The 22,765-nt window shown below is 43.0% G+C and overlaps 1 protein-coding gene across 6 annotated transcripts in view; it reads right to left on the reverse strand.

Moving 5' to 3' along the window:
• Positions 1–22,765, reverse strand: part of CDH13 (cadherin 13) — a 1,404,901-nt gene that overhangs the window by 127,787 nt on the left and 1,254,349 nt on the right. For all 6 annotated transcript variants that reach the window (XM_035024712.1, XM_035024708.1, XM_035024709.1 and 3 more), the window contains one exon: positions 17,293–17,433. In XM_035024712.1, coding sequence (XP_034880603.1) covers positions 17,293–17,433 — 141 coding nt within the window. The remainder of the gene's footprint in view (positions 1–17,292; positions 17,434–22,765) is intronic.

A 22,765-nucleotide genomic window follows, 5' to 3' on the forward strand; every position in this document is an offset into this window, starting at 1 on the left:
CCACGGGTACTATCTAACCTTGTCTCTTGGGATCCGCGGGCCCTGGGGCCGGGGCTGCCTCGGGACGCCGCTGCTCCAGCCCACAGCTACTGAGCTGCGCACCTGTTCCATACGAGGCCAGAAAGAGCGAGGGAGACAAGTGGCGGCAATTGCCAAGAGAAAATAACTTATTTTCCACAGGTCTGAGAGGTAAATGACAAACCGCGGGACAGGCAGAGGAAGGCGACGGGCCTGTCACGGCGGAGCCATGTCATGGGCTCTGCTCTCAGCACGGAATCCCGCTCATCACCGCCCCTGGCCCATGGAAGGGGCGGCGGAGAGGAAGAATCTGCAAAAAAGACAGGACAGGAGACTGTCCCACTGTACGGGGTGCGGAAGGGCCATCCTTTAAACACGTGTGCAGCTGGGGCCTGGGAACACAGAAGCCAATAAACCAGTCTGGAAGGAGTAAGTGTCTCCTCAGAGCATGGATCTTTGAAGAGAACACAGGGGCTCACCGTTTTGGTGCGCAGACACACACACACACATTTTTATTTAGATGGGGCACATAATAACTCACAGCGGTGGGCGTTTACATGTCTAACAACAGACTCTTCAGGAAACAAAAGCCCTGCTTTAGAGCTTGAGCCAACGTCTGCAGCCGGCTTCGGGCTGCCCATGTGACAGCGCAGCATGTACAGCTGAAGAGAGATGCTCAACCAACTCTCGCAAAGCTGCAAGGTGGCCCCATTGCACCCCTGCTTACGATGAGCGGGCGATGGTGACGGAGGCCCTTTCAACCAGGCTCTGGAGTGCATGGAAGATGTGGTTCCATCTGCACGTGTTCCTTTCTTTGGGGAACCGCCTCACCTCATCCCTTGGGGTCACGCTTGTGCTGTCAACACAGTCCTCACTTTCCTTCCTCAGAGGTGAGCCAGTGACCTGGGGTGAGCCAACCGTCTCATCATTTCCTGGCACTCTGTCTGGACTGACGGGGCCTTGGGACCCAGTACAACCAGTCAGAGTCTTTCTAGGAGATTAGCATTTGGATCTGGGCAGCAGGGTTTATGTGTCTTTCTTTGAACGTAAGCCGCGGGGACATGACCTTAGGGCCACCAGAGGCCGTCTTACCTGCCATGAGGAGACAGCCTACCAGAGAAGAAAGCCAACAGAGACAGACAAGCATGGCTGAGACATAGAGTGGCATTGAGATAGTGTTCTGATGATGCTCTCGGAGCCCTGGAGGCAGCCTGGGGTCAGAAAGCCCTCAAACTTTCCCATTGATGGGTACCCATGCATCCCCCAGTGATGGGTACCTACGCATCCCCCAGTGATGGGTACCTACACATCCCCCAGTGATGGGTACCCATGCATCCCCCAGTGATGGGTACCTACGCATCCCCCAGTGATGGGTACCTACGCATCCCCCAGTGATGGGTACCTACACATCCCCCAGTGATGGGTACCCATGCACTCCAGGATATGCTCCCGTTAGTTCAAGGTGGGCTTCTGTCTTCAGCAATGGAATGAGTGCAAGCAGAGGATCTTTAACTGTGGAGAACTAAAAGCAGATATTCTTGAGGAAGAGTGAGTCTCTGGTCTCAGCCTTCCTCTAACTGATTTGTCCTTTCAATTTCCCAGAACTGAAGGAAAACGGTATTCCGACCATTTCTATACGAGGCTGGTAGAAGTGGTCAATTCAATTTGCTGGGGTTTGTTGAGGCTTTCGTCTGAGCGACAGGGCCCAGTGCCCATCATGTGGGAGGCCAGTGCTTGGCTATTATAAACCAGACAGCTAACTGGTTCTGGCTCTGATACATAGATCTACAGTGCCGAATTGAACCTGTGTTAAACCATGCATCCGGGGCGATTAGCAAAGGCATCTGTTCCTATTTGCAGAGCTGTCAGGAAAAAGCGCTGTTTGTTCGATCTGATTTAATGAAACAAATATTCTTTGTGCTTCCTCTGTGTACATTGTTCTGGGACCGGAAGGGGGCTGTTGGGACAAATGAAGCTGTGTCTGCCCTCAGGGAGCTCCGGTCTGGAGGAGGCAGAAATAGATACCTATAATGCTGATTCAACTCATGCTGTGAAGGATGCTGTGCCTGGGGCAGGGGCAAAATGCTGGAGAGGCACCAGTAAGAGAGAGCCAGTTAATTCTGACTGGGAGATGTGGGGGAGCTTCAGGGAAGTGCATGGCTGCCCGAGGCCTGTTGCTGGGGGAGCAGACTCATGGAGGGTGGGCCCCCTCTCCAGCCCCTCCCCATGCTTACACTATACCTCCCTCTCTCAGCCCCTCCTACACCTCTGGTGTGCCTCAGGGCACTTGCACCTGCAGCATGCCCTGCCCCAAGTAAGCTATCCCAGACACCATCTCTCCTCACTCTAGTTAGCAAAGCCAGCATTTAAAGGAGGAGACGTTACTTTGTGACCTCACATTTCCAGATCCCGGACCAGGTCATGTTCCTGAAGCTCTCAGAACTTATCTGTGGGATGCATCCCTCTTGCAGTACTTTAACACCTGTCCTCCCTGCTAAGCCTCAAGAAGACCAGGACTTGCCCATCTTGTTTCAATCTCCAGCCTTTGGTCCCACCGTGTTGGCTTAGCATGTGCTGAGTGAAAGAGCTGAGACCACCAGCAACCCCGCTAACTCAGAACGAGTACGTCAAGTGCACGAAGACCGGTGAACTTGAAGAAGGACATTATCTCATTAATGACTATGGAACTGCAGTAATGGCAGTAATAAATTTGAAAGATTTAAAAATTGTTATCAGAGATGACAGACTAGCATAAAAATGACCCTCGTTAATGAACCAAAGTTTTTCTTGCTTTATAGGCCTTTCCCCGAATTCTCCAGTGAGCAAAACCTGGATTTCAATCATGAGATCTAATAATTGGTATCATTATTAGCCATCGACAGCGATGCAGGATGATTTCAGATTAGATGTGCACATGCGTGTATATGAAGTGGAATTGTCAATATCTTTCCAGGAATGTTGCTGTGCTCAACAGAGAGCACTTGGCCCTGTCGTCGAGGTCTCAAATAGAAGGCTAGCTTGTTGGGGGCCTGGCTTCTTTCATTTCTGAATCCATAGAGCCAGAACCGCATGTAGAAACTCAGAAAGTGTCTTGTTTACTGGTTGAGAGCTGGGCTCTGGACCCAGGCAAGCTGAGGTGGCAACCCTGCCCCACCACGTTGTAACCTCAGGCATGTTTCTTAACTTCCCTGTGCCTCAGTTTCCTTATCTATCTGATGGGGATGATGAGAGTCCTTCTGTCATAAGGCTATTGTGAGAAATGATTCATGATACCTACAGGCTTTAGAACAGTGCTTCCCAGATATGCACATAGTAACTGCAAGCTCCAAAAGGTGGTTTTATGGATAAAAATATTTTTCATCTATTCTTTGCTCATAAGAGGTGATTCTTATATTTGACACTGGACCTATCAAAATAAAGATACAAGGCTGCTGATCACATTCTCTGGCTGTGAAAAAACCTCTCCCCTCTTTTTTTAATTTGAAGAAACTGTAGAGCAGGAAGGAGTCACTTAGACTCATCCTGGTGAACCCAGGAGAGAAGTCTTGTGTGTGTGTGCCATAGTTAGACCCAGGGCTTGCACAAAACACTGTCCTGATTTGAATGGAGAGGTAGGTGAGGAACAGGAAGGGAGGAGGCAGTGAGGTGAGGTTCAAAATATTCAAGCTGAGCTGAGCCCGGAGGTTATATGCCCGCTTCTTTGGTAACCCCCGGGGGCACACGTGCAATGAGAAAAACCAGATGGATGCTCTCTGAAGAATAGCCCTAGCCTCTCCACCACCCTGGAGAGCTGACCCAAAGATCAAGACCACGGAATAGGGATGTCACCGCTGGGCAGAATCGGGCAGAAATGCTCTGAGGATGGGTCTCCTGGCACTGAGTGGTGGGCTGTTACCCCTTTCACGGCGCAGAAAGTGCGGGGTGGAGAGCACGGGACGTAGACTCTGGGCATGTTCTCTAGCTCTCTGAGCCTTAGTCTCCACACCCATGAGATGGGCGTGAAGGTAACAGTACCCCTCTCAGGGCTGGCAGAAGGAGTGAACGGCGGAGCGTACGTAAAGCTCTCAGACCCCGCCTGGTACAAAGCAAATGCCTCCAGGTGTGTACATTGGCTTCTGGATGCTTATTTAATGACAGAGGATGAAAGAGCCGGTCCAGGGAGGGTTGGACAGGCAGAACTTCTGATGGAATTATCAGTCTTGCCTTTGAGAAGAACTCATTACACACTGGCTGTTGCCGATGAAAGGCTTGCTCCATCAAAGAAAGACATCTCTTTGAATTTGCAAGGAAAAAGGAGATGCGAAGTTTGGACTCTCAACATCTAGATCCCCTGTGACTTTGGGAAGGGATCACCTTGCTTAGCCTTAGCTTTCTCATCAGCACAAGGGTGACAACGACAGCCTCTTCGCTGGACCGTCCAGGCAAGCAGGTGACAGAGAGTTTGTGGACCCAGACATGCACATGGGGAGAAGGCCAGGTGCAGGTGAGGGCAGAGACCAGGTGATGGATCTATGAGCCTGAACGCCACAGATTGCTGGCAAACCACCGGGAGCTAAGAGACTGGCACGAACAGACTCTCCCTCAGAAGGTACCACCCTGACGCACTTTGGTCTTGGACTTCTGGCTTCCAGGACTGTCTGTTGTTCAAGCCACACAGTGTGTGGTACTTTGTGACGGTAGCCCCAAGACACTAATGCAATGATCGTTAAGTGTCACCTCCTCAGAGGAGACCTCCGTGCATGTCATTGCAGGTGCCCACATTGTCCCCAACTGTGGCGATTTCACCGCATTCCATCTTGTCACTAGGGGCCGTCCAAAGCTATTTTCTGGCTGGCTGTCCCCACTCTAGACTGTAACCTCATGAGGTCAGGGGCTGTGTTGTGCTCACTGCCCTGTATCCCAGCTTAACGCGGTGCCGGGCAAAGAGGAGGCATGGAATCCATGTCTGGTGGATGGGCTGGTGAATGAATGAATGAATGAATGAATGAATGAATGAATGAATTCACTTTGAAAAGCAACAGTATAATGTTATGGCGTGTGATATATGAGCATAGGTACATTCAGAAGATACTGCTCATCCATCGCTATCTTCTTAGATCTGGGCAGGCCCACAGCGGAAGAAAATGCTGCCAACAGTGGGAAAATAGATACTCAGGCTGTAAGTGAAATAGATTTTAGTTTGGAAAGACGTGAGTACATTAAAATCAATTCTGGATTATTTTGTCTAATCGCACTTAGAAAAATAAGCCCACACAGAACTCTGGAGCTGTGGGATATTTCCTCTCCTTCTTGTTTTTAAGTTCACAGCATAAGGTGAGCCTGTCCCCACTCCAGTGATTCCTTTATGCATTATTTAATAACATTCTGCCTCTCTCTCTCCCCCTCTTCTCTCTCTCCTTGACTGGTAAAGAAGTACATTTAGGGCTCCCTGCAGTCTATGTACATTCGTTTACTCACTTTGGGAAGAAATTGAACTCCAGCTCTCTTGGCTCTCAATGAACCACAGTAAAAGTGATAAACCTCAGGATTGCTCGTGACTTTCGTGTCACCATAGGCCTTGATTTCCTTCATCGGTAGCAGCATTTTGCTGCAGTAAGACTGGCCTGGGATCTGCTATCTGCTTTGAGTGGCATCCCTTATCTCGAAAACCAGTGGGTTGGACGAGATTCTTTCACAAGTCCCCTCAACCGCATGACACCTTAATTTCTCGATGGCCTCTTTTGCTTGCTGTCAAACATTTCTAATTTATCCACTCATTCACCTCTTGCTTGGTCGTATGCTACATGTCAGGCTGGGTGCTGGGGTCAGAACAGAGAACAAAAGAGACCAGTGTCCCTTCTTGTGGAGTCTACATTCTCATTTGGGGAGAATGACAATAAGCCAGTAAATAATCTAACTATATGGCACATTAGAAGATCAATATCACACATTACATGTTAGAATAAAATGTGTACATATAGGATATGCACCTATTAGAATAGAATGCATAATAGAATATTACATAACAATGTATAATAGTATACATGTAACACTATATGTAATATGGAATAGAATAATATTTAAGTGTATTAGAAGCTGAGACACAACAGACTGTAATAAGTATCTGCTGCCTGAATCATAAAGTCATCTCTAATTAAACATTTGATGTCACCCCTGTGCTTGGACCTTGGAAAGGATGTGCCCCAAAATACCAAAGCATTTACTTGTTATTAGGGAGATACTGTATGTGTACATGCAATCAGTGATGTGACAATACTGTGCTGGGAGATGCCAAGTGTGTGTAGGAACAAGAAGGATGAAGCAACAATCTTCCTGGGGGATTTATAATCTGGGCATTGCAGGATAAACTGGATTCTTCCAGATACAAAAGAAGAAAAAGGCATTCTAGGGGGAAGGGAACAGAATGCACAGTGGCGCTGAGACATTCCAAAACTTGGCATTTTAGGGGAATAAATAGGGCTTCGGTGTGGCCTGAGATGAAAATAGGCTGTGACCAGGTAGACGATATTTAAAACCATCCATGCAAAAGACCCAATGATCTTACTTCTAACATTGTTCACTACAGAACAGTTTTCAGGTGTAGTGGGGCCTTGGACACTTCGTTCTCCAACATGTGCCATTTTGGTTGCCCTTGGCTTCCTATTTTTGAACAGGTAAGTTCTGCAAGCTGCATATGGAGGTGTACTAATGTTATATTCTTAGAGTTAAAAAAAAATATGTTTGATAGCTTTGTGGTTGTTGCTCTTAGTGTGAGATACTGTATTTGATAGAAGCAGATGGATGAAGTCTTCAGAGGCCACTGTGCTATGGAATGGCCCAGTGGTGAGACTCTGCCAGCTGTAGTAAAAAATTGCTTTTATTGCTACTGAGTTGCTACTGACCCTCAGAGCATAACCAGAGGGCTAGCAGAAGTATGGAATTTGCATAGAGGTTCACACAGGGATGCTGGGGATCAACACATCATGAATATAATTATAAAAGAGTGATTAATGCGATAAATCATCCGGCTGTCTGGTCTACCTCTACAAGAGACTTGAAGAACCAGCCACAGGGCAGATTACATTTTTTCACTTAAAAAAATCCAGATGTTTTGGCATCACACGCACAGTTTCTAATTGGCATAGGCATTTTCAACAACGCAAGATTTCTCACCCTGCTGTCTATGAACAATTAAATTCAGGAAAGCACACACCACTCTTTTCCTTAGCTAGAAGAATCCTGTTTGGATGATGGCTTCTATTTATAGAGCATGCTTATATTTGTACAAATGCTTCCCTTCGCTCTCTTTTAGTCAAGAAATCCAGCTGTAGACCTGCTGTTTCAAGTACTTCTGAAATTTGAACACTAGGAGATTTAGTTGATGATTTCATGTTTTTCTATGACCTTGGTGCAGGAGAAGAAAGCAGTGAACTCACCCTTTCTAAGTGAAGATCAATGGGGGATGTGGGTATTGGCTGTTTTGCAGCTAACCCCTTGTTAATTATGTGATGGGGAGTTGGGAATGCAATTCGCAGTAGATGGCTCCTGGAGTCCTTGGGCAAGGTGTTGGCCCAGACAAAGATGGACCAGGGACTGATGTAATCAGAAGTGATGTTACTGTTTGTGTAGTTGGAAATCAGTGGTACCTGTGCACTGAAATTACTCTGTTCTCTTTTCTCCAAATATTCTATTTCTCTATGTATTGGGATTTCCCCCCATCACTGCACAAAGCATGGGATAAAAATCCCAATAGTGTATGTTTGGTTTTATGTAAAATTTCAGACACTTAGAAAACTGTCAGGTGATTTCACAGTCTCATGGAAACAAGTCTCCTATATTTCACCATGACAGCTATAAAAAGCTTTATGGGAAGAGGGAGGATGGACTATTTGGAGTAAGATTTAATCATCTTTAAAGATTTATCTGGTTGTTAAAATGTCTCGGCCTCCACCCTCCAAAAATTTACTTGAGTTGGATAATTGAAATGGGTTTGATCTTCTAAGCAATATGTGACTGGCTTTCTGGATTAATCTCTATTGAGCAAGCAGAACGTGTAATTACGTGGTCAATGTTTAGACACAGGCATGCCTGAATTTAAAGGGCTCTCCTAAGGGAAGTAAACTCTTAGGGGAGGAGAGTTTCATTTAAAGCACTCAACCATATTGCATGGAACCCTGGGGGAGTGGATAAATCTATTCCCTGTAAATAGACCTTTGGTAAAAGAAGGCACAAAAAGGTATTTCCTAACCACCAAACAACCAAAAACAAATGAAGATCCAAGAGTTAAAGAAACTCCAGGTATTCATGTCAATTCAAGACTGAGGGGCTCAGAAAGGGAAGCTTGCCACTGATTATGCAGGTCAAGTCTCTTATAGTTAGAGTCACTTCTTGGTTACCGATATCAAGGAGGAGACCCAAACGTTTTTTAAACTTTTCACTGACATGAGTTGATTTTAAAGCCAATAGTAAGAGAAGGTGTGGGCACTGACAAACTGTTTCATTATTGTTCTTTAATCTATATTTTTAATGAACATATGAGGCTGCTTTGTGCCACAGTGAATTCCATATTCACCTCTATTGCTTTTCCTTGATGCTCCAGATGAAAAAGCTGATATAGATTTTTTTTCTTTGTTGATGGTAGTTGGGGCAAACTTCTCCTAGACTGACCCTCAAATTTAGAATAACTTGAGAATATGTATTTAACACAAAGACTCCCACCTATTTGGAAGCAGTACCAAGAACTACCAAGGCAGCCAGAACTTGGGAATCCAGGATTGTGCAGAGAGGGAAGCTCCCTGAGGCCAATATCCTATTGGACTTTTACCCTTAAGGTATTTTCTAAATTGTAATGGCACTGGGACAAGAGGCTAAGGATCTGAGCAGGAAGCACTGGCTAAGAGGCCATGAAGTCAAGCAGAGCTTTCAGCAATCTCGTGGGGGCTGAGGAGACAACTGAAATTCAGGGTCTCTGAAGTAGAAGAGCCCTTGTACATACCAGACTTTTGGTGAGGACCCCAGAAATGCTGCACCTGAGGACTAAGGGAAACCAGGAAGTAGATTAGCCCCCAGAAAAGATTGAAACTCAACCACCATAAATCAACTTGATCCTAGGCTTATTTAAAGTCATCTTTTTCTACACGTCTTGGTTTCAGGAGGTAAAAGTAAATCCTTCCTGGAGAAATATAACATCAGCCAGAGTCCCTAAATCCCTTTAAAAAAAATTCACATGTGTTATTGATAAAGTTATAGGCAGGCCAAGGGACCATAACATATGACCAAAAAAGAAGTGAAAAATACTGAAAATAGAAATAGACCTAGAAGTAATCTAGATACTGGAGTTATCAGACATTGAATTTAAAGTAACTCTGAGTAAAACGTTTAAAAAATAGGTAAAGTGGAAAATTGCAGCAGAGAATTTTAATCCATAAAATCAGTTCATGGAAATTATATTTAAAATACAAAATGTGGAATTAAGAACTTATAGATGGGTATAATAGATTAGATGAAGCAGAAGAGAGAATTGGTGAACTGGGAAAAAGTCAACAGAAGCATAGACAGCCTCTCTCTCTCTCTCTCTCTCTCTCTCTATGCAATTAGAGTCTAAGGAAAGGGAGAGAAAATGGGTCAAGAAATAGTTGAAAAGTTATGTTATGAAGTGAAATGCTTAGGGAACAAGTATGACAAACACAAATTAAACCATACCTCAGCATGCCATGGTAAAACTGTTGAAAAGTAAGGCAAAGAAATGTTATTAAAAGCAGCCAGAAACAAGAGCCACATTTCTGTCAATGGAGAAGAAAGTAATACTGACAGCTAACCCAAAAAATTAGCTGATGTCAGAAGTCAATGAGACGGTACCTTTAAAGTGTCGTAAAAAAATAATTATCAACTGAGATTCTGCATCCAGTGAAAATTACATAAAAAATTCAGGTAAAAAAGATGGTAATAATAAATGAGAGAGTTTGTCACCAACAGACTTGCACTATTTTTAAAATAAAAAAGAATTCTTTTATCAGAGGAAAATTAACCCATAAGGAAGCACTAAAACATGAAGAGATAAGTGATAATATAAAGGGTGAATAAATGGATGCTTGTTCAATAAAGTAATATTTTTGTAAAATATAAAATATTTGTAGAATTAAAACATGACAACAAGATCTCAAAAGATAGGAATGGGATAAAAGGAGTTCAGATGTTCTAAGGTCCTTGAAGAATGCAAGAAGTGGTAAAAATGTGAATTTATATTAGATTCTGTAAGTCAAGGATGTATATTTCAATTTCTCAGAAACTAGAATAAGAATATGAAAATGAAGTATAATAAATAAGTTATAGCAGAATATAAAATGATAAAAAATACTGGATTATTTAAGAAAGGTCAGGAATGAGAGAAAAAGAACTATATGAAGGTGCTCAGATAGGAAACAAATACTAGGATTGGTAGACTTAAACTCACATATATGTTTTTGGCATTACATGTAAATGGACAAAATAATCCAAGTAAAATCGGAACTGATAAATAAAAACCCAAATATACATTGCCTATAAGAAATGCACTTTAACGTAAGATTACAGAAAACTTGAGAGAAGAAAGGATGGAAAAAATATAGTATGATAACACTAACCTTAAGAAAGCTACAGTAGTTATTCTAATACTAGATGAGGTAAATGTCAAAGCAAAAAGCATTTCCGGAGGTAGAGAGTAAATTTTGTAATAATAAAAGATCAAAACATCATGAAGATATGACAATTTTAAATTTGTAAGCACTTAATAACACAGCTTCAAATATTCAAGGAAAAATTAGATACAACTAACAGGAGAAATAGATATACCTAAATTCACAGATATCATATCCATTCTTTCAGTAACTGATAGAAAAGATTAACAAAATATGTAAAGGATTTGAACAAAAATATTAAAAAACTGTAGATTTCACATTGTTTTCATGTGCACTTGGGCCATTTATCAAAACTGATCATATTCTGGGTTGTGAAACAAGTTTCAATAAATAGCAAAGGACTATAACCGTATCAGTATGTTCTCCAAACACAGTGGAATTAAACTAGATGTTAATAAATCCTAAGTATGTGGAATTAAGCAATATACATTTAGGCAGTGGTCAGTGAGAGGGATTGTAGGAAGTTCCTGAGCTGCTGATCAGGTTCTACTTCTTGATCTGGGTTTTGCGTTTGACTTATGAATCATAGAATCACTCAATATTTGTGTACTTTTTTTGTATGAAAGTTACATGTTTATTTAAAGAAAGGCCATAAAACTTGAGTTAGCCATATTAATTGCAATTTAGAAAGACATTTTGGAATGTTTTGATAAAATAAGTAAGCAATTATAAACTCCTAATTTGGAGCAATATTGTAGGTCACTTCCTTTTCTTTCTGACTATTAAGGAATTGAGAGAAAATTCAGATAAAAGTTAGTGGATTATACATGAATGTTCATAACAGCATTATTCACAACAGCCAAAAAAACTGAAACAGCCCAAATATCCATCAATGGATGAATGGATAAACAAAATGTTGTAAATCCATAGAATAGAGTATTATTCAGCCATAAAAAGGAATGAAGTTCTGATACATGCTACGAGGTGGAGGAAGCTTGAACGCATAAGTGAAAGAAGCAAATCACAAAAGGCCACATACTGCATGACTCCATTTATATGAAATGTCCAGTATAAGCAAGTCCATAGGAATACAAGGAAGATTAGTCGTTGCTAGGGGTTGTGGGGAAATGGGGATGGGGAGTGATTGCTATGGGCATGGGGTATCTTTGGGGTGATGGAATGTTCTGGAATTAGATAGCGGTGATGGCTGCACAACTTTGTGAGTCTACTAAAAGCCAATGATTTTACATTTTAAAAGGGTGAACTTTATGGTATGTGAATTATATCTTTAAAAAGTTATTAAAAATACTTAATGGAATGTGAAGTGGAAGTGGCAAAGTTAAGGAATAAAAGAAATAGATGTTATCCTGACATCATTCTGCATCAGATTGTTCGTTAAGAGGAAAAAGTAAATTTCTAAAACAAATAAAATAGCTCCTTGATTGCCTGATAAACCAATAAACGAAGAGGAGTGAATCATGATAAACACATTGGTAAAGACTTAAATTTCTTGCAATTTAACCTGCCACGTCAACATCAATAAAGGTAATATAAAACTCTTAACATGCCTCAAAACAAGGGCATAGATGACCCCCATGGATGACATGGTTAACAAGGGTCATCAATTTACACAAAAGCATTTGAAATTGTACAACTACATATTTTTGTATATTGTATATAATTGTGTGTGTGTGTGTGTGTATGTATATACACTTGAATGAGAAACCTGATATTTTCTCAAATTTAACACTTCTCAAAATTTACATGAGTTTTCCAACTATGAAATGTGTCGTGAAGGTGAAAAAACATGTTTCTAAAATCTCAATCATACAGAGCAAGTTTCTATCAACCCTACCAGGGGAAAGACTAGACTTTTTGTTCTCTTTCTATAGAAGTGATATTACATAGTTATTATATAAAGATGAGACCACAGAGTTTGCCATCCAATGTGTAAGAGTAAAGGCATTACAGGGTGAATTAGGCAGTTAACTATTAAATTTTTTTATTGTAACAGCTAATAGTCCAAAGAAAAATAAGATTCCCAAGGCATCAAGGTTTCTTGAAGACCCAACACTGGTTTTTAGGATTTGGAAACCGACCCTCCATACCCACTCGATAACCCAATGCGAGTATTTGCCCGTGGCTGTTTCAGTTTGCCGGCTTCCTGTTCATGCCATTTACCTTCACCCCTCTATGAAAACCATAGTGTTTACCCATCTCTCATCTGCCAGCTGGAGGACAGGACCTTTTAAGTTGTATGACAGTTTTATTACAGATGTAATGTGATAGCTCAAACATGGCAACATTTACCTTAGAATTCATCAAATAGCTAAAAAAAAAATCCTAAGTTATTAAGTTTAAATCACCAATTGCCATATTAAGGTAAAACCTGAAAATTAATTGATTGGAAAAATGAAGAAAAACTCAATGTCTGAAACTAACATTTAGTAGAATCTTTGTGTAAAAACTATTAGGAAAACTCAAAGAGGACTCTCCACAGGGAGACAAGAACTTCCAACCCAAATATTCGCAAAAGTGAATGATAAAAATCGAATTCATGTATCAATTTTAAGTATGACCATGGCTCATCCTACCTGGTGACACGATTCTAATGTTAAGATGGACTTCAGGAAGCATTCAGCAAATACTGAATTATTGAGTGCCTACTGGGACTGTGACTGAGAATAAGAGAGATGTGGCCTTGCCTCTCAGCAAGCTTATAGTCCATGGAAACAAACACAGTGGAACACACAGATGAGCTGACTTTGTGCTAAGAATTTACTTTTTTTTTTCACTTTTAAAAATAACCTTTAAAATATCTCCTTCCTCAGGAACAACCCCTATATTGTTCAGGGTGGCAACATGCCAACTCAAGATGGAATTATTTCTCACGCTCCCTTACAGATAAGGGAGGCTAAGGAGATGTGGGTTTCTGGGGAAGCTCTTCAAACGACATTTACCTAGGGGGCAGGTCCTTCTTTGCCCTTCTCATTTCCTGATCCTTTCTTCCTGTGATGTGGACACGATGGCTAGTGCAGCAATGACCCTACTGTACTATGAGGCAGCCTTGGAGAAGGTAGGGAAGAAAGATAAGAGGAATCAGGGACCCTGGTGATGTCATGGTGTCAGCACATTGGCCTGGGACTGTCAACCTACACATTCTCATGTGAAAGAAACCATACCTCTACCTCCTTTAACACAGTGTTATTTCCAGTTGCTCTTGTTTGTGGTACACATAACTTCTCTTTCAAACAGATAACAAAATTAATATCTCTACAGAAGGAAGATCACATCAAAAAGAATTAAAACAAACAAACCAACAAAACAACCATATATTCCTGTGAACTTCCTAAGAAATGTCTTAATATACATAGAAGCCTATTTAAGACATCATCTTGGGGTGCCTGGGTGGCTCAGTTGGTTAAGCGACTGCCTTCAGCTCAGGTCATGATCCTGGAGTCCCGGGATCGAGTCCCACATCGGGCTCCCTGCTCAGCGGGGAGTCTGCTTCTCCCTCTGACCCTCCCCCCTCTCATGCTCTCTCTATCTCATTCTCTCTCTCAAATAAATAAATAAAATCTTTAAAAAAAAAAAAGACAACATCTTAGACAATTTTTCTAGACATCCTCAAACCCAAATGACCACCATTTCCATTCTGGAATGATTAAACCTCGACTTCCCTCTCTAAACATTATTTCAGCTTCGGGATCACAAGCGCCATGTTTCCTCTCTGCTCCTTGTATATCCTATTGTCCTACCTCTTCCACATCCCAGAGACCACTGCACTGGGCTGAGCTCTTCTGAGGACTTCTCCTCCCCCCCTTAGCAGGTTTCTCTTAGCCTGTTTTGCTTTTGTTCATAGTGACGTATTTTACTGATTCTGCCACCTCTCCTCCAAAATTCCTTTCCCCCTTGAACTCTAGGGTCTAAACCATTGATTTCAAATGAGCCGGTTCATAGATCACATTAGAGGAAGACAGTAGCCTTTCAACATGGGAAGAGATGCCCCTTTGGATTACGAATGTCAGTTGACCTTTTACATTTTAGAAACATTATCATCATCATATCATCATCTTGCTCACCACCACCATCTTGCTCACTGCCATCTTCTTCGTCACTGCTTTCATCCCACCACTGTCTTCACCATCACCTTCCTTATTACCACTGTTCTCATCACCAACACGCTAGAGGACAGTAGATGGTCAGCACTATCTAAACGCTTTCCACCACTGGCTCATTTCATATTCACAAGAACCTAGTGCGGTAGGCTTAATTGTCAGTCCCCACCAACAGGTGAAGAAACTAGAACGTAGAGAGTTACCATGCTCATATCCATGGTGGGATCTGAATCCGGTTCTGGTTCCAGAGCCCATCTCTTCCCCTCTGTGTTATACTACCTCTGGCAATTCTGGCATCCAAAATGTATAATTCCCTTTTCAACAACAAAGAAATCAGCCTTTCAGGAATATGTTAGAAAATCTAACTGTGAACTTCCTTTATCCAGCATTGGACAAAGACTACTTTGGGACATCTGATACCCAAGAGGAAGAGTTTCATGGACTTGCTAGTTATCCATTCCTCTCATTTTATTTCTTCTATCTCTATATGAGTTGGGACATCACTTTGGCCCTGTGGGAATCCAAAGCTTGTTGTCAAATGTCCATTCGAAGAGAAGGTCTGTGCTTTTGCTGATATCCACAGGTGAATATATTTTCCACGACACTGCTCAGTGTCTCTTACTCTTTACTTAAGATCTACGTTAAATTCTTCCTTGGAGTCAGTGGTATCAACAACAACACAAATCTCTCCCTCACGGTATTTAGTTCATGACTAGGCACATACTTCTTGTTTCCTGAGTCACAGGAGCTAAATTCAGGGCTTCACGGAAGTAACTAATTAGTTAGTCTCAGACACCTGGCAACATTGATAGGTCTTCTTATTTTTAGTTTGGGGTTATGTAATTTTTATTTTCATTACTATATCTATATTGAATATGAAAACATGCCTTTAGTACTTTTTTTGGAAATAGCTTTGGAAGTAGCATTGGAAATAGAAATTCTGCAGGTAAACCAGTAGCCACATGGGACACCAGCTCAGTGAGACATGACGAGGTGGCCCAGGAAAGGTTCTTCCCGGGGCCAAATAAGTCTGAAAAACCCTACAGACTATCCCTGCCCCTCTTAGAGAAACAAAGCATTTTAAAAGTACATTTACTGCAGGGAGTGCTGCAGTAAAAGAAATCTTTTTTTCTATTCAACTCAGGGTCCCCCACATCTAGTTGACCGTGAAGTCTTCCCCTGCCCCACAATGATGTAACTCATGGAACCAGTTTTTTGGAATACCAGTTTGGGCAACTTGGGAATAGTGAGCAATCTCTTTTAGCAGTCATAGGAACATGTCATGGGAAGCAAAAGAATGAAGCTGTATCAGCTACTTTGGCCTCTGCCATGTGGAGGTTGGAATCCTGAGTGCCCAAGACCCCCTGGGAGAGGGGGAGATTTCCACCCTGAATGTGTCATGCATGCAGGGCTGCTGGGATAGAGAGGGCACTGGGGAGCCAGAAGGCCCACCTCTCCTGAACCATCTGGAGTAGCCCTGGGACTCTGGAGAGAGGGGTGGGGCAACTGCAAATCCAGACATATGCGCCTTTTTTTTTTTCTGAATGTCAGGGAGGGTGGAAAACATGAACCACAGAGAAGGAAGCATAATACTGCAGTTAGTTGCATGGCTCCCTGGGAACCATGTTCACATCCCATTTCTGTCACTGACTCTGCCTGTGACCTTGGAGCAGTTATCCAGATTCTTTGAGCTGAAAATAAGCTCCCTTCTTGGTAAAGAGTGGTTAATGAAACCAACCTCACACAGTCAAACGAGGCAAAGAATCACAGGTGGAGAGCCCCGTTGGTGGTGGCAGATGCACAGCAAAGGCTCAGCCAATGACAAAGGCTATCTTTACTGATTCTACGCTCTTGGTCAGTAAGAGGGGTGTCAAATCCTTGGCTCAGGTCCTGACCCCCCAAAGAAACCACGGCATTATCATATTTCCATCAGATGCAGGGTGCAAATAACTTCCTGGTTTGGATACAAATGCAGCAACTGAATGCAATTTTGTGTACTCAGCCCATCCCCAAACGTTGCTCCACTGGAATAAATGGGGACCAGCAACCATGATCCATAATCATAAAAGCACAAGAGCCGAGAATAAATAATGGCTCTTCTGGACAAGCTAACTTGGTTGTAATTTATAAGCTCCTGGGCCACCTTGTTACTGCCAAGAAAATCTGCTTTACCTGCTCGCTGCTGTTCTGTCTGCCCTCTCAATCTGTACTTGCTGAAAAAAATACTTATTGTTATGCTAAAATCACAACAGGCCTCACATAACTCAGTGCTAAATAACACCGATAAAACTAGGAAAATGGCACTTTGGCATTAAAAGTTATTTTCTTATGGACCTTAACAAGATTCAGTGCTTTTGTTCTCACAACGCTCTTTTCAGCTTTACGTACACACAAAAGACATAAACATGAAAAAGTACGCAAGAGCAAAACAACACCCCCTCTCCCACAAGGAGGGTTTTCATTTGCAAACCGGGGGCCAGCAGGGCCTGCAGTACCTGGAGTTAATACCGATCAACAACCATGGCTGTGAACAGCCAGGCTGGGGGGCGGGGGGCGGTTACCTCTTTCCTGGTGAATTTTGGTGAGTGATCATTTTTGTCATCGATCATGATTGTCGCCGTGGCCGTGCCTGTTAAGCCAACATCCAGTCCAGCCATGTCTTGAGCCTCGATGATCAATTCATACTTGGGATTTTCCAGAGTCTGTAAAGCAAAAACACGACAGACAAGATGGCATTTAGGTTTGGGCTGCCACCTGGGATATAGGGGTCGCCGAGGCCGCGCCACCCCCTCGCCCGTCAGGGCAGGCATCTCACACCCACAGAGCCTGCACCTGTTCTGCGTAATTGTGTCGTTGGAATCTCTCCAATACGAGACTGTCACGATTCATAGACTGGATACAGTCGTGGGGACGGAATCTGTTTTCTGTCCTTATTTAACAGGGCATTCGATACATTCCAGGCTGTTTCATTTCCAGGCTTTAGGGTATATAATACATGTTTGACGTCCACACCCACTTATGTTATTTCACAGTGACCTCATGAAACTGGTCTACAATGGAGGTTAAGTGTGATGATGAGATGGGGACAAAGACGGCAGCTCTGGGAACTCACATTTACTGAACCTGCTGGCCAGCCATTGGGTACTGGACTTTGTACTTAATCTTTCCAACTACGTGTTAAGGCGCATATATGGTTCCCATTTTTAGCTAATTATGGCATTAATTTTCCTTATTTGCTTAAACCATTTTGGAGTGTTTTCTTTTTTTTTTTTAAAGATTTTATTTATTTATTTATTTGACAGAGAGAGAGACAGCGAGAGAGGGAACACAAGCAGGGGGAGTGGGAAAGGGAGAAGCAGGCTTCCCGCCGAGCAGGGAGCCCGATGCGGGGCTCGATCCCAGGACCCTGAGATCATGACCTGAGCCGAAGGTAGTTGCTTAACCAACTGAGCCACCCAGGCGCCCCTTGGAGTGTTTTCTTAATCACTCACAGAGTTCAAGTTGAATCACCTTCAATAACACAAATAAAAGGTCCTACCAGTCGCAAATCGTCCTGCTGGTAGGACAGCCTCAAAGGCTATTGCTTACACCAACCAACAATTAAATACCACGGGGAGCAAAAAACAAAAACACAGTGGGGATCTAGAATTTCCTTCTAAAACCAAGAGTTTACATGGTAAATTTTAATAGCTCAATGCTAGCTGTCCCTAAAACTTTCCAGTATTTTTAAAGGATGTGTGGCTCCCTAGGGCACCTTTAATTGGTTGTTTCTTAACTAAGAGCTTCTGAGCTGCTAACTTAAGGAGTAGGAGTTCTGTAATATGGTTTGGAAGGCTCTAAACTCTTAGATTTGAGAGAAGGAGCTGGGATGCTGAGACATGCCTTGCATAGGATTATTCACAATGTTTCCCAGTCCCCAGCTTTATTGAAATATAGTTGACATACAAGATTGTGTATGTTTAAGGTGTACCTACGCTGACTGGGTACATGTATGTATTGTGAAATGAGCTCCACCGGGATGGAAGGTCACACAACTGTCTAACTGCTGAGTGCAAACAGAATTTAACACCAAATCTAGCTCTAGGGTGATTCTGGTGGTGCCTGGTTCAGTTCCATCTACTCTCAAGCTAAAGCTGGAAAATCATCAGCTTACTTTGAGTGACTTTCTACTTACCATCACCCACAAGTTGGATTGGATTTACTATTTGCCGTAAATTCTACAGCTGGACCATATGAAACCAGTAAATTGGGCCCATTTTCAAAGTCTTTCCTGAGCGTCTCTGGACAACACAACCACTAGCCAGGTCTAATTTCTAGTAAAACATTTTTACTTTTCTAATAAAACATTACATGATTTTGGAAGCATTGAATCATAAAAATAAGAAATTACATGAGCTTTTCCAATATTGAAGAGATCATGGCAAACTCAATAGCCACTTTCCCCATGTAATGTCACTGACCAATATCATTTCCTGACATCATTTTAAGGGCTGCATAAAATATAATGATATGCATAATTTATAATTTACTTCATCATCTTCTCTTATTAGGACTTTAGGTTATTTCTAGTCTCTAAAAATTTTTGACAATTTCAAATCACACTGCGATGAACATCTGCATTCAAGAAGCTTTCGATATAATTTGACTATTTTTTGAATGCTAGATTCCAAGAAGTAAGCCAAAGAGTATGAACATTTTAAGGCTCTTTACAGTTGACCCTTGAACAATGTGGGGGCTAGGGGCGCCCAACCCCCATGTGGTTGAAAATCCATGTATAACTTGACTCCCCAAAAAGCTCACTACTAATAGCCTACTGTTGACTGGAAGCCTTACTGATAACCCAAATAATCAATTAACACCTATTTTGTATGTTACATGTATTACATACCATATTCTCACAATAAAGTAAGCTAGACAAAAGAAAATCATAAGGAAGAGAAAATATATATATAGTGTTGTGCTGTATTTATTGAAAGAAATCTGTGTCTAATCCACACAGCAAAAACCGCTGTTGTTCATGGGTCGTCTGTATTCCTATCTCAGTACTGTTAACCTAGAAGATCTGACCAATTTTCCTATCAGTCCTGCTAGAACATTTAGTGTATGATCCTGGGCATGGCTTCTCCCTAAAGAACAGCTGATCTTGCCCCATGAAGCAAACTGGGGGCTGAGCGTGGTTGTGGGATTGCTATCTAACACGGCTGTGAATTCCTCCCAGCATCGCCCTGCCCCAACACGCAGTGCAGGTTACTATGGACACACCCCACAGGACAGCTTTAAGCACCAACTGTAGTGGACACGTGCTGTTCTGCTTTCCCAGTGTCCACTCCCTCTTCCCCATGGACTCATGTCATCCTTCCTTGGGGGGCCTCATCCCTTCCTCACTCTCAGCCCAGGTGGAGTTCAGGTAGCATTGATTCTATCCATGATGGAGGGATGGTCAGGTGGCTCAGGCCCGGACAATCAGGGTCTCCCCTTCCCATGATCTTGTAATGAGCATGTAACCCACGTTAGGCCACCCAGGACTGAAACTCAAAATTCCGGGACATGCTTATTTTAGAACCCGTAGGTAGAAGGAGTTGTCTTTCTATTGCACTTGGAGGTGGTCGGACGCACATCTGGGGCTGGTAGTGGCCATCTGCAAGCACACAGAGAAAGTCAGCCTGAGAGACAAGACAGCAAAGAACCACGTGGAGGTAGAGAGGGAGTTCTTTCAACCTTATTTGAGCCATTTAATAGTGATCCCTGAAGCAGAATCTCCCCCTCATATTTTGTGAGTTCTAGGAGCTAATAAATTTCTCCTTTCCCTAAGACATCTAAATTAAATGTTCCATGAGTAGCAACAAGGAGTTTTGACTAATACTGCAACTAACGCTGTGACCAATTATCTGGTTATTTGCAAGAAAGTGTGAGAGCTATCGTATGAGCCTACGGTATCACAATAGGCTCTTCACACCAGAGTACCAGTCATCTCCTGCATACATGGTTTTTTCCTTTTCCCCTCCACAGAAACATTTTTGTTTCTGGACCAGAGAAAGTTATTCTAATTTTTTCCCTCATTAGTTTTTATGCCCATTTAGCTGGAAGTCATTAAACATCTAGTCTAAATATTGTGCTGGGGGCTGGGGATCCAGGGATGGGAAAACAGGGTCATTTCTTCAAGGAGCTGAGGGAAGTTTTCAAGGTCGAGCACAAGCGTAGTCGCGAATAATAACACCAAAGTGGAGTCATGGCTAAGCGGAGACAGGTACAAATTCTTAGGATAGCTCACAGGAAGGATGCATTGGTTTAACTCTCTTGTAACTGAACGAATTTTATTTTATTTTATTTTTTTTTAAGATTTTATTTATTTGACAGAGAGAGACACAGCGAGAGAGGGAACACAAGCAGGGGGAGTGGGAGAGGGAGAAGCAGGCTCCCCGCAGAGCAGGGAGCCCGATGCGGGACTCGATCCCAGGACTCTGGGATCATGACCTGAGCTGAAGGCAGTCGCTTAACCAACTGAGCCACCCAGGCGCCCCTGAACGAATTTTATAAGCAAATTTTAAAAAAGGAACCAGCCAATTCCCGTCTCCTGAAGTAAATAAAACTTTATGACTGCAACAAGAAATAGATTGATTAACCCCGTTGGAAATCAATTAGACAATTAAGTAGATAGATGGCGTGGTTTGGGATGAGATGTTCCCAAAGTCTCAATTTTCTGGCAAACTTAAGGCTACTATTAACACGTTTTTATTCTTGGAGAGATACCCAGTTATCGTAAGGAAAATAGAAACAATACGGTTGCTTCTAGAGCGGAAAGTGAGGACCGTCCACCTTTCCCAGCCCCACCTCCGAGAGGCAATTACTGTTCGTGGTCCGTTGTCTCCTTCCTTTTCCCACACATTACACGTGCGTGTGTGCACACGCACACTTCATATGCACACATCTTTAAACAAGCGATATCGTTCACACAGCTGTGCAAGTTGTTCGGCCCTATCACCAGGTCTGTCTGTTCGTTTTCAGCCCTGTGTTTGAGCCCACGGGCTGGACCCACCACCATTCACTCAGCCCTTCCCGACTGGATGGCCCCTCACGGAGGTGTTTCCAAGTTTTCTTCCTTAAAAGCGACTCTTAAGATAACAAGTCCCCTGGCTTATCAGTATTTGGGGATATTTCTTTCCTGTGATACACAGTATTGCTTTTGCAATGACAACAGTAACAAAAATCAAACAGCCGATAATAAAAGCAGCCTCCTTGGAAAGGTAAAAGACTTGGAGAGAATGTCACCTGGATCCCCTCGTTCTTACACAGCTGGATATAGCTTCCAGTCACCAAGACCCACTTCCCACGCCAGCTGAGCCTTCTCCAGGAAGTCTTCCATAAATCCCTAGCTCCCATGGTCACTCTCCCTTGAAGTATATGTATACGTGCTCATTTCTGTACCACAGAGTGGTGGCTTTGCCTTTGTTCCTCGGCCGGAGAAGACTCTGAAGCATCCCACAGCTGCCCCATTCTCTAGGAAGGACCGCTGATGCAGAGAAATAGGTCCCAGGGGCCCCGTGTCATATTTGTCTCCCTCGCATAGTTGACTGACCACACATAACTCCCTGATCATAGCTGGGACGATCGGGTTCTGGGAATCTGAAATGTGGACTCGCACTGGGGAGACAGAAGGCAGGGCAAACCTTCTTGTCTCTCGCCACATTACGGCTAAGCCCAGGAGAGGGATTTTGCTTTCTTGAATGGTTTGGGAGGAAACTTCCCATCCTGGTACTTCTCTCTGCCCACGAGGAAGGCGCCCTGCCTCTGGGGGCCGAGACCTTCTGCTGACCAGCTATTCTGTTGCTCGGTGGGTGAACTGAACAGAGGGTTGGAAGCCCCACTGTCCACTCAAGACCAATCTGCTATCTCTCAGGACGAGGATCTCACCCGATTCTTCTGTTTATTTCTCTCAACTGGTTCAGGGCTCACTGGGGACATCGGTGTGGTCAACTCCAATAGAAAGAGCCTTTCAGGCTCCGTTAGACTGAGAGCGCTGCTCTAAGCAGAACT

Source organism: Mirounga leonina, unplaced genomic scaffold (genome assembly GCF_011800145.1).
Source record: "Mirounga leonina isolate KUSES-001 unplaced genomic scaffold, KU_Mleo_1.0 Mir_180, whole genome shotgun sequence".
Taxonomy (NCBI): Eukaryota; Metazoa; Chordata; class Mammalia; order Carnivora; family Phocidae; genus Mirounga; species Mirounga leonina.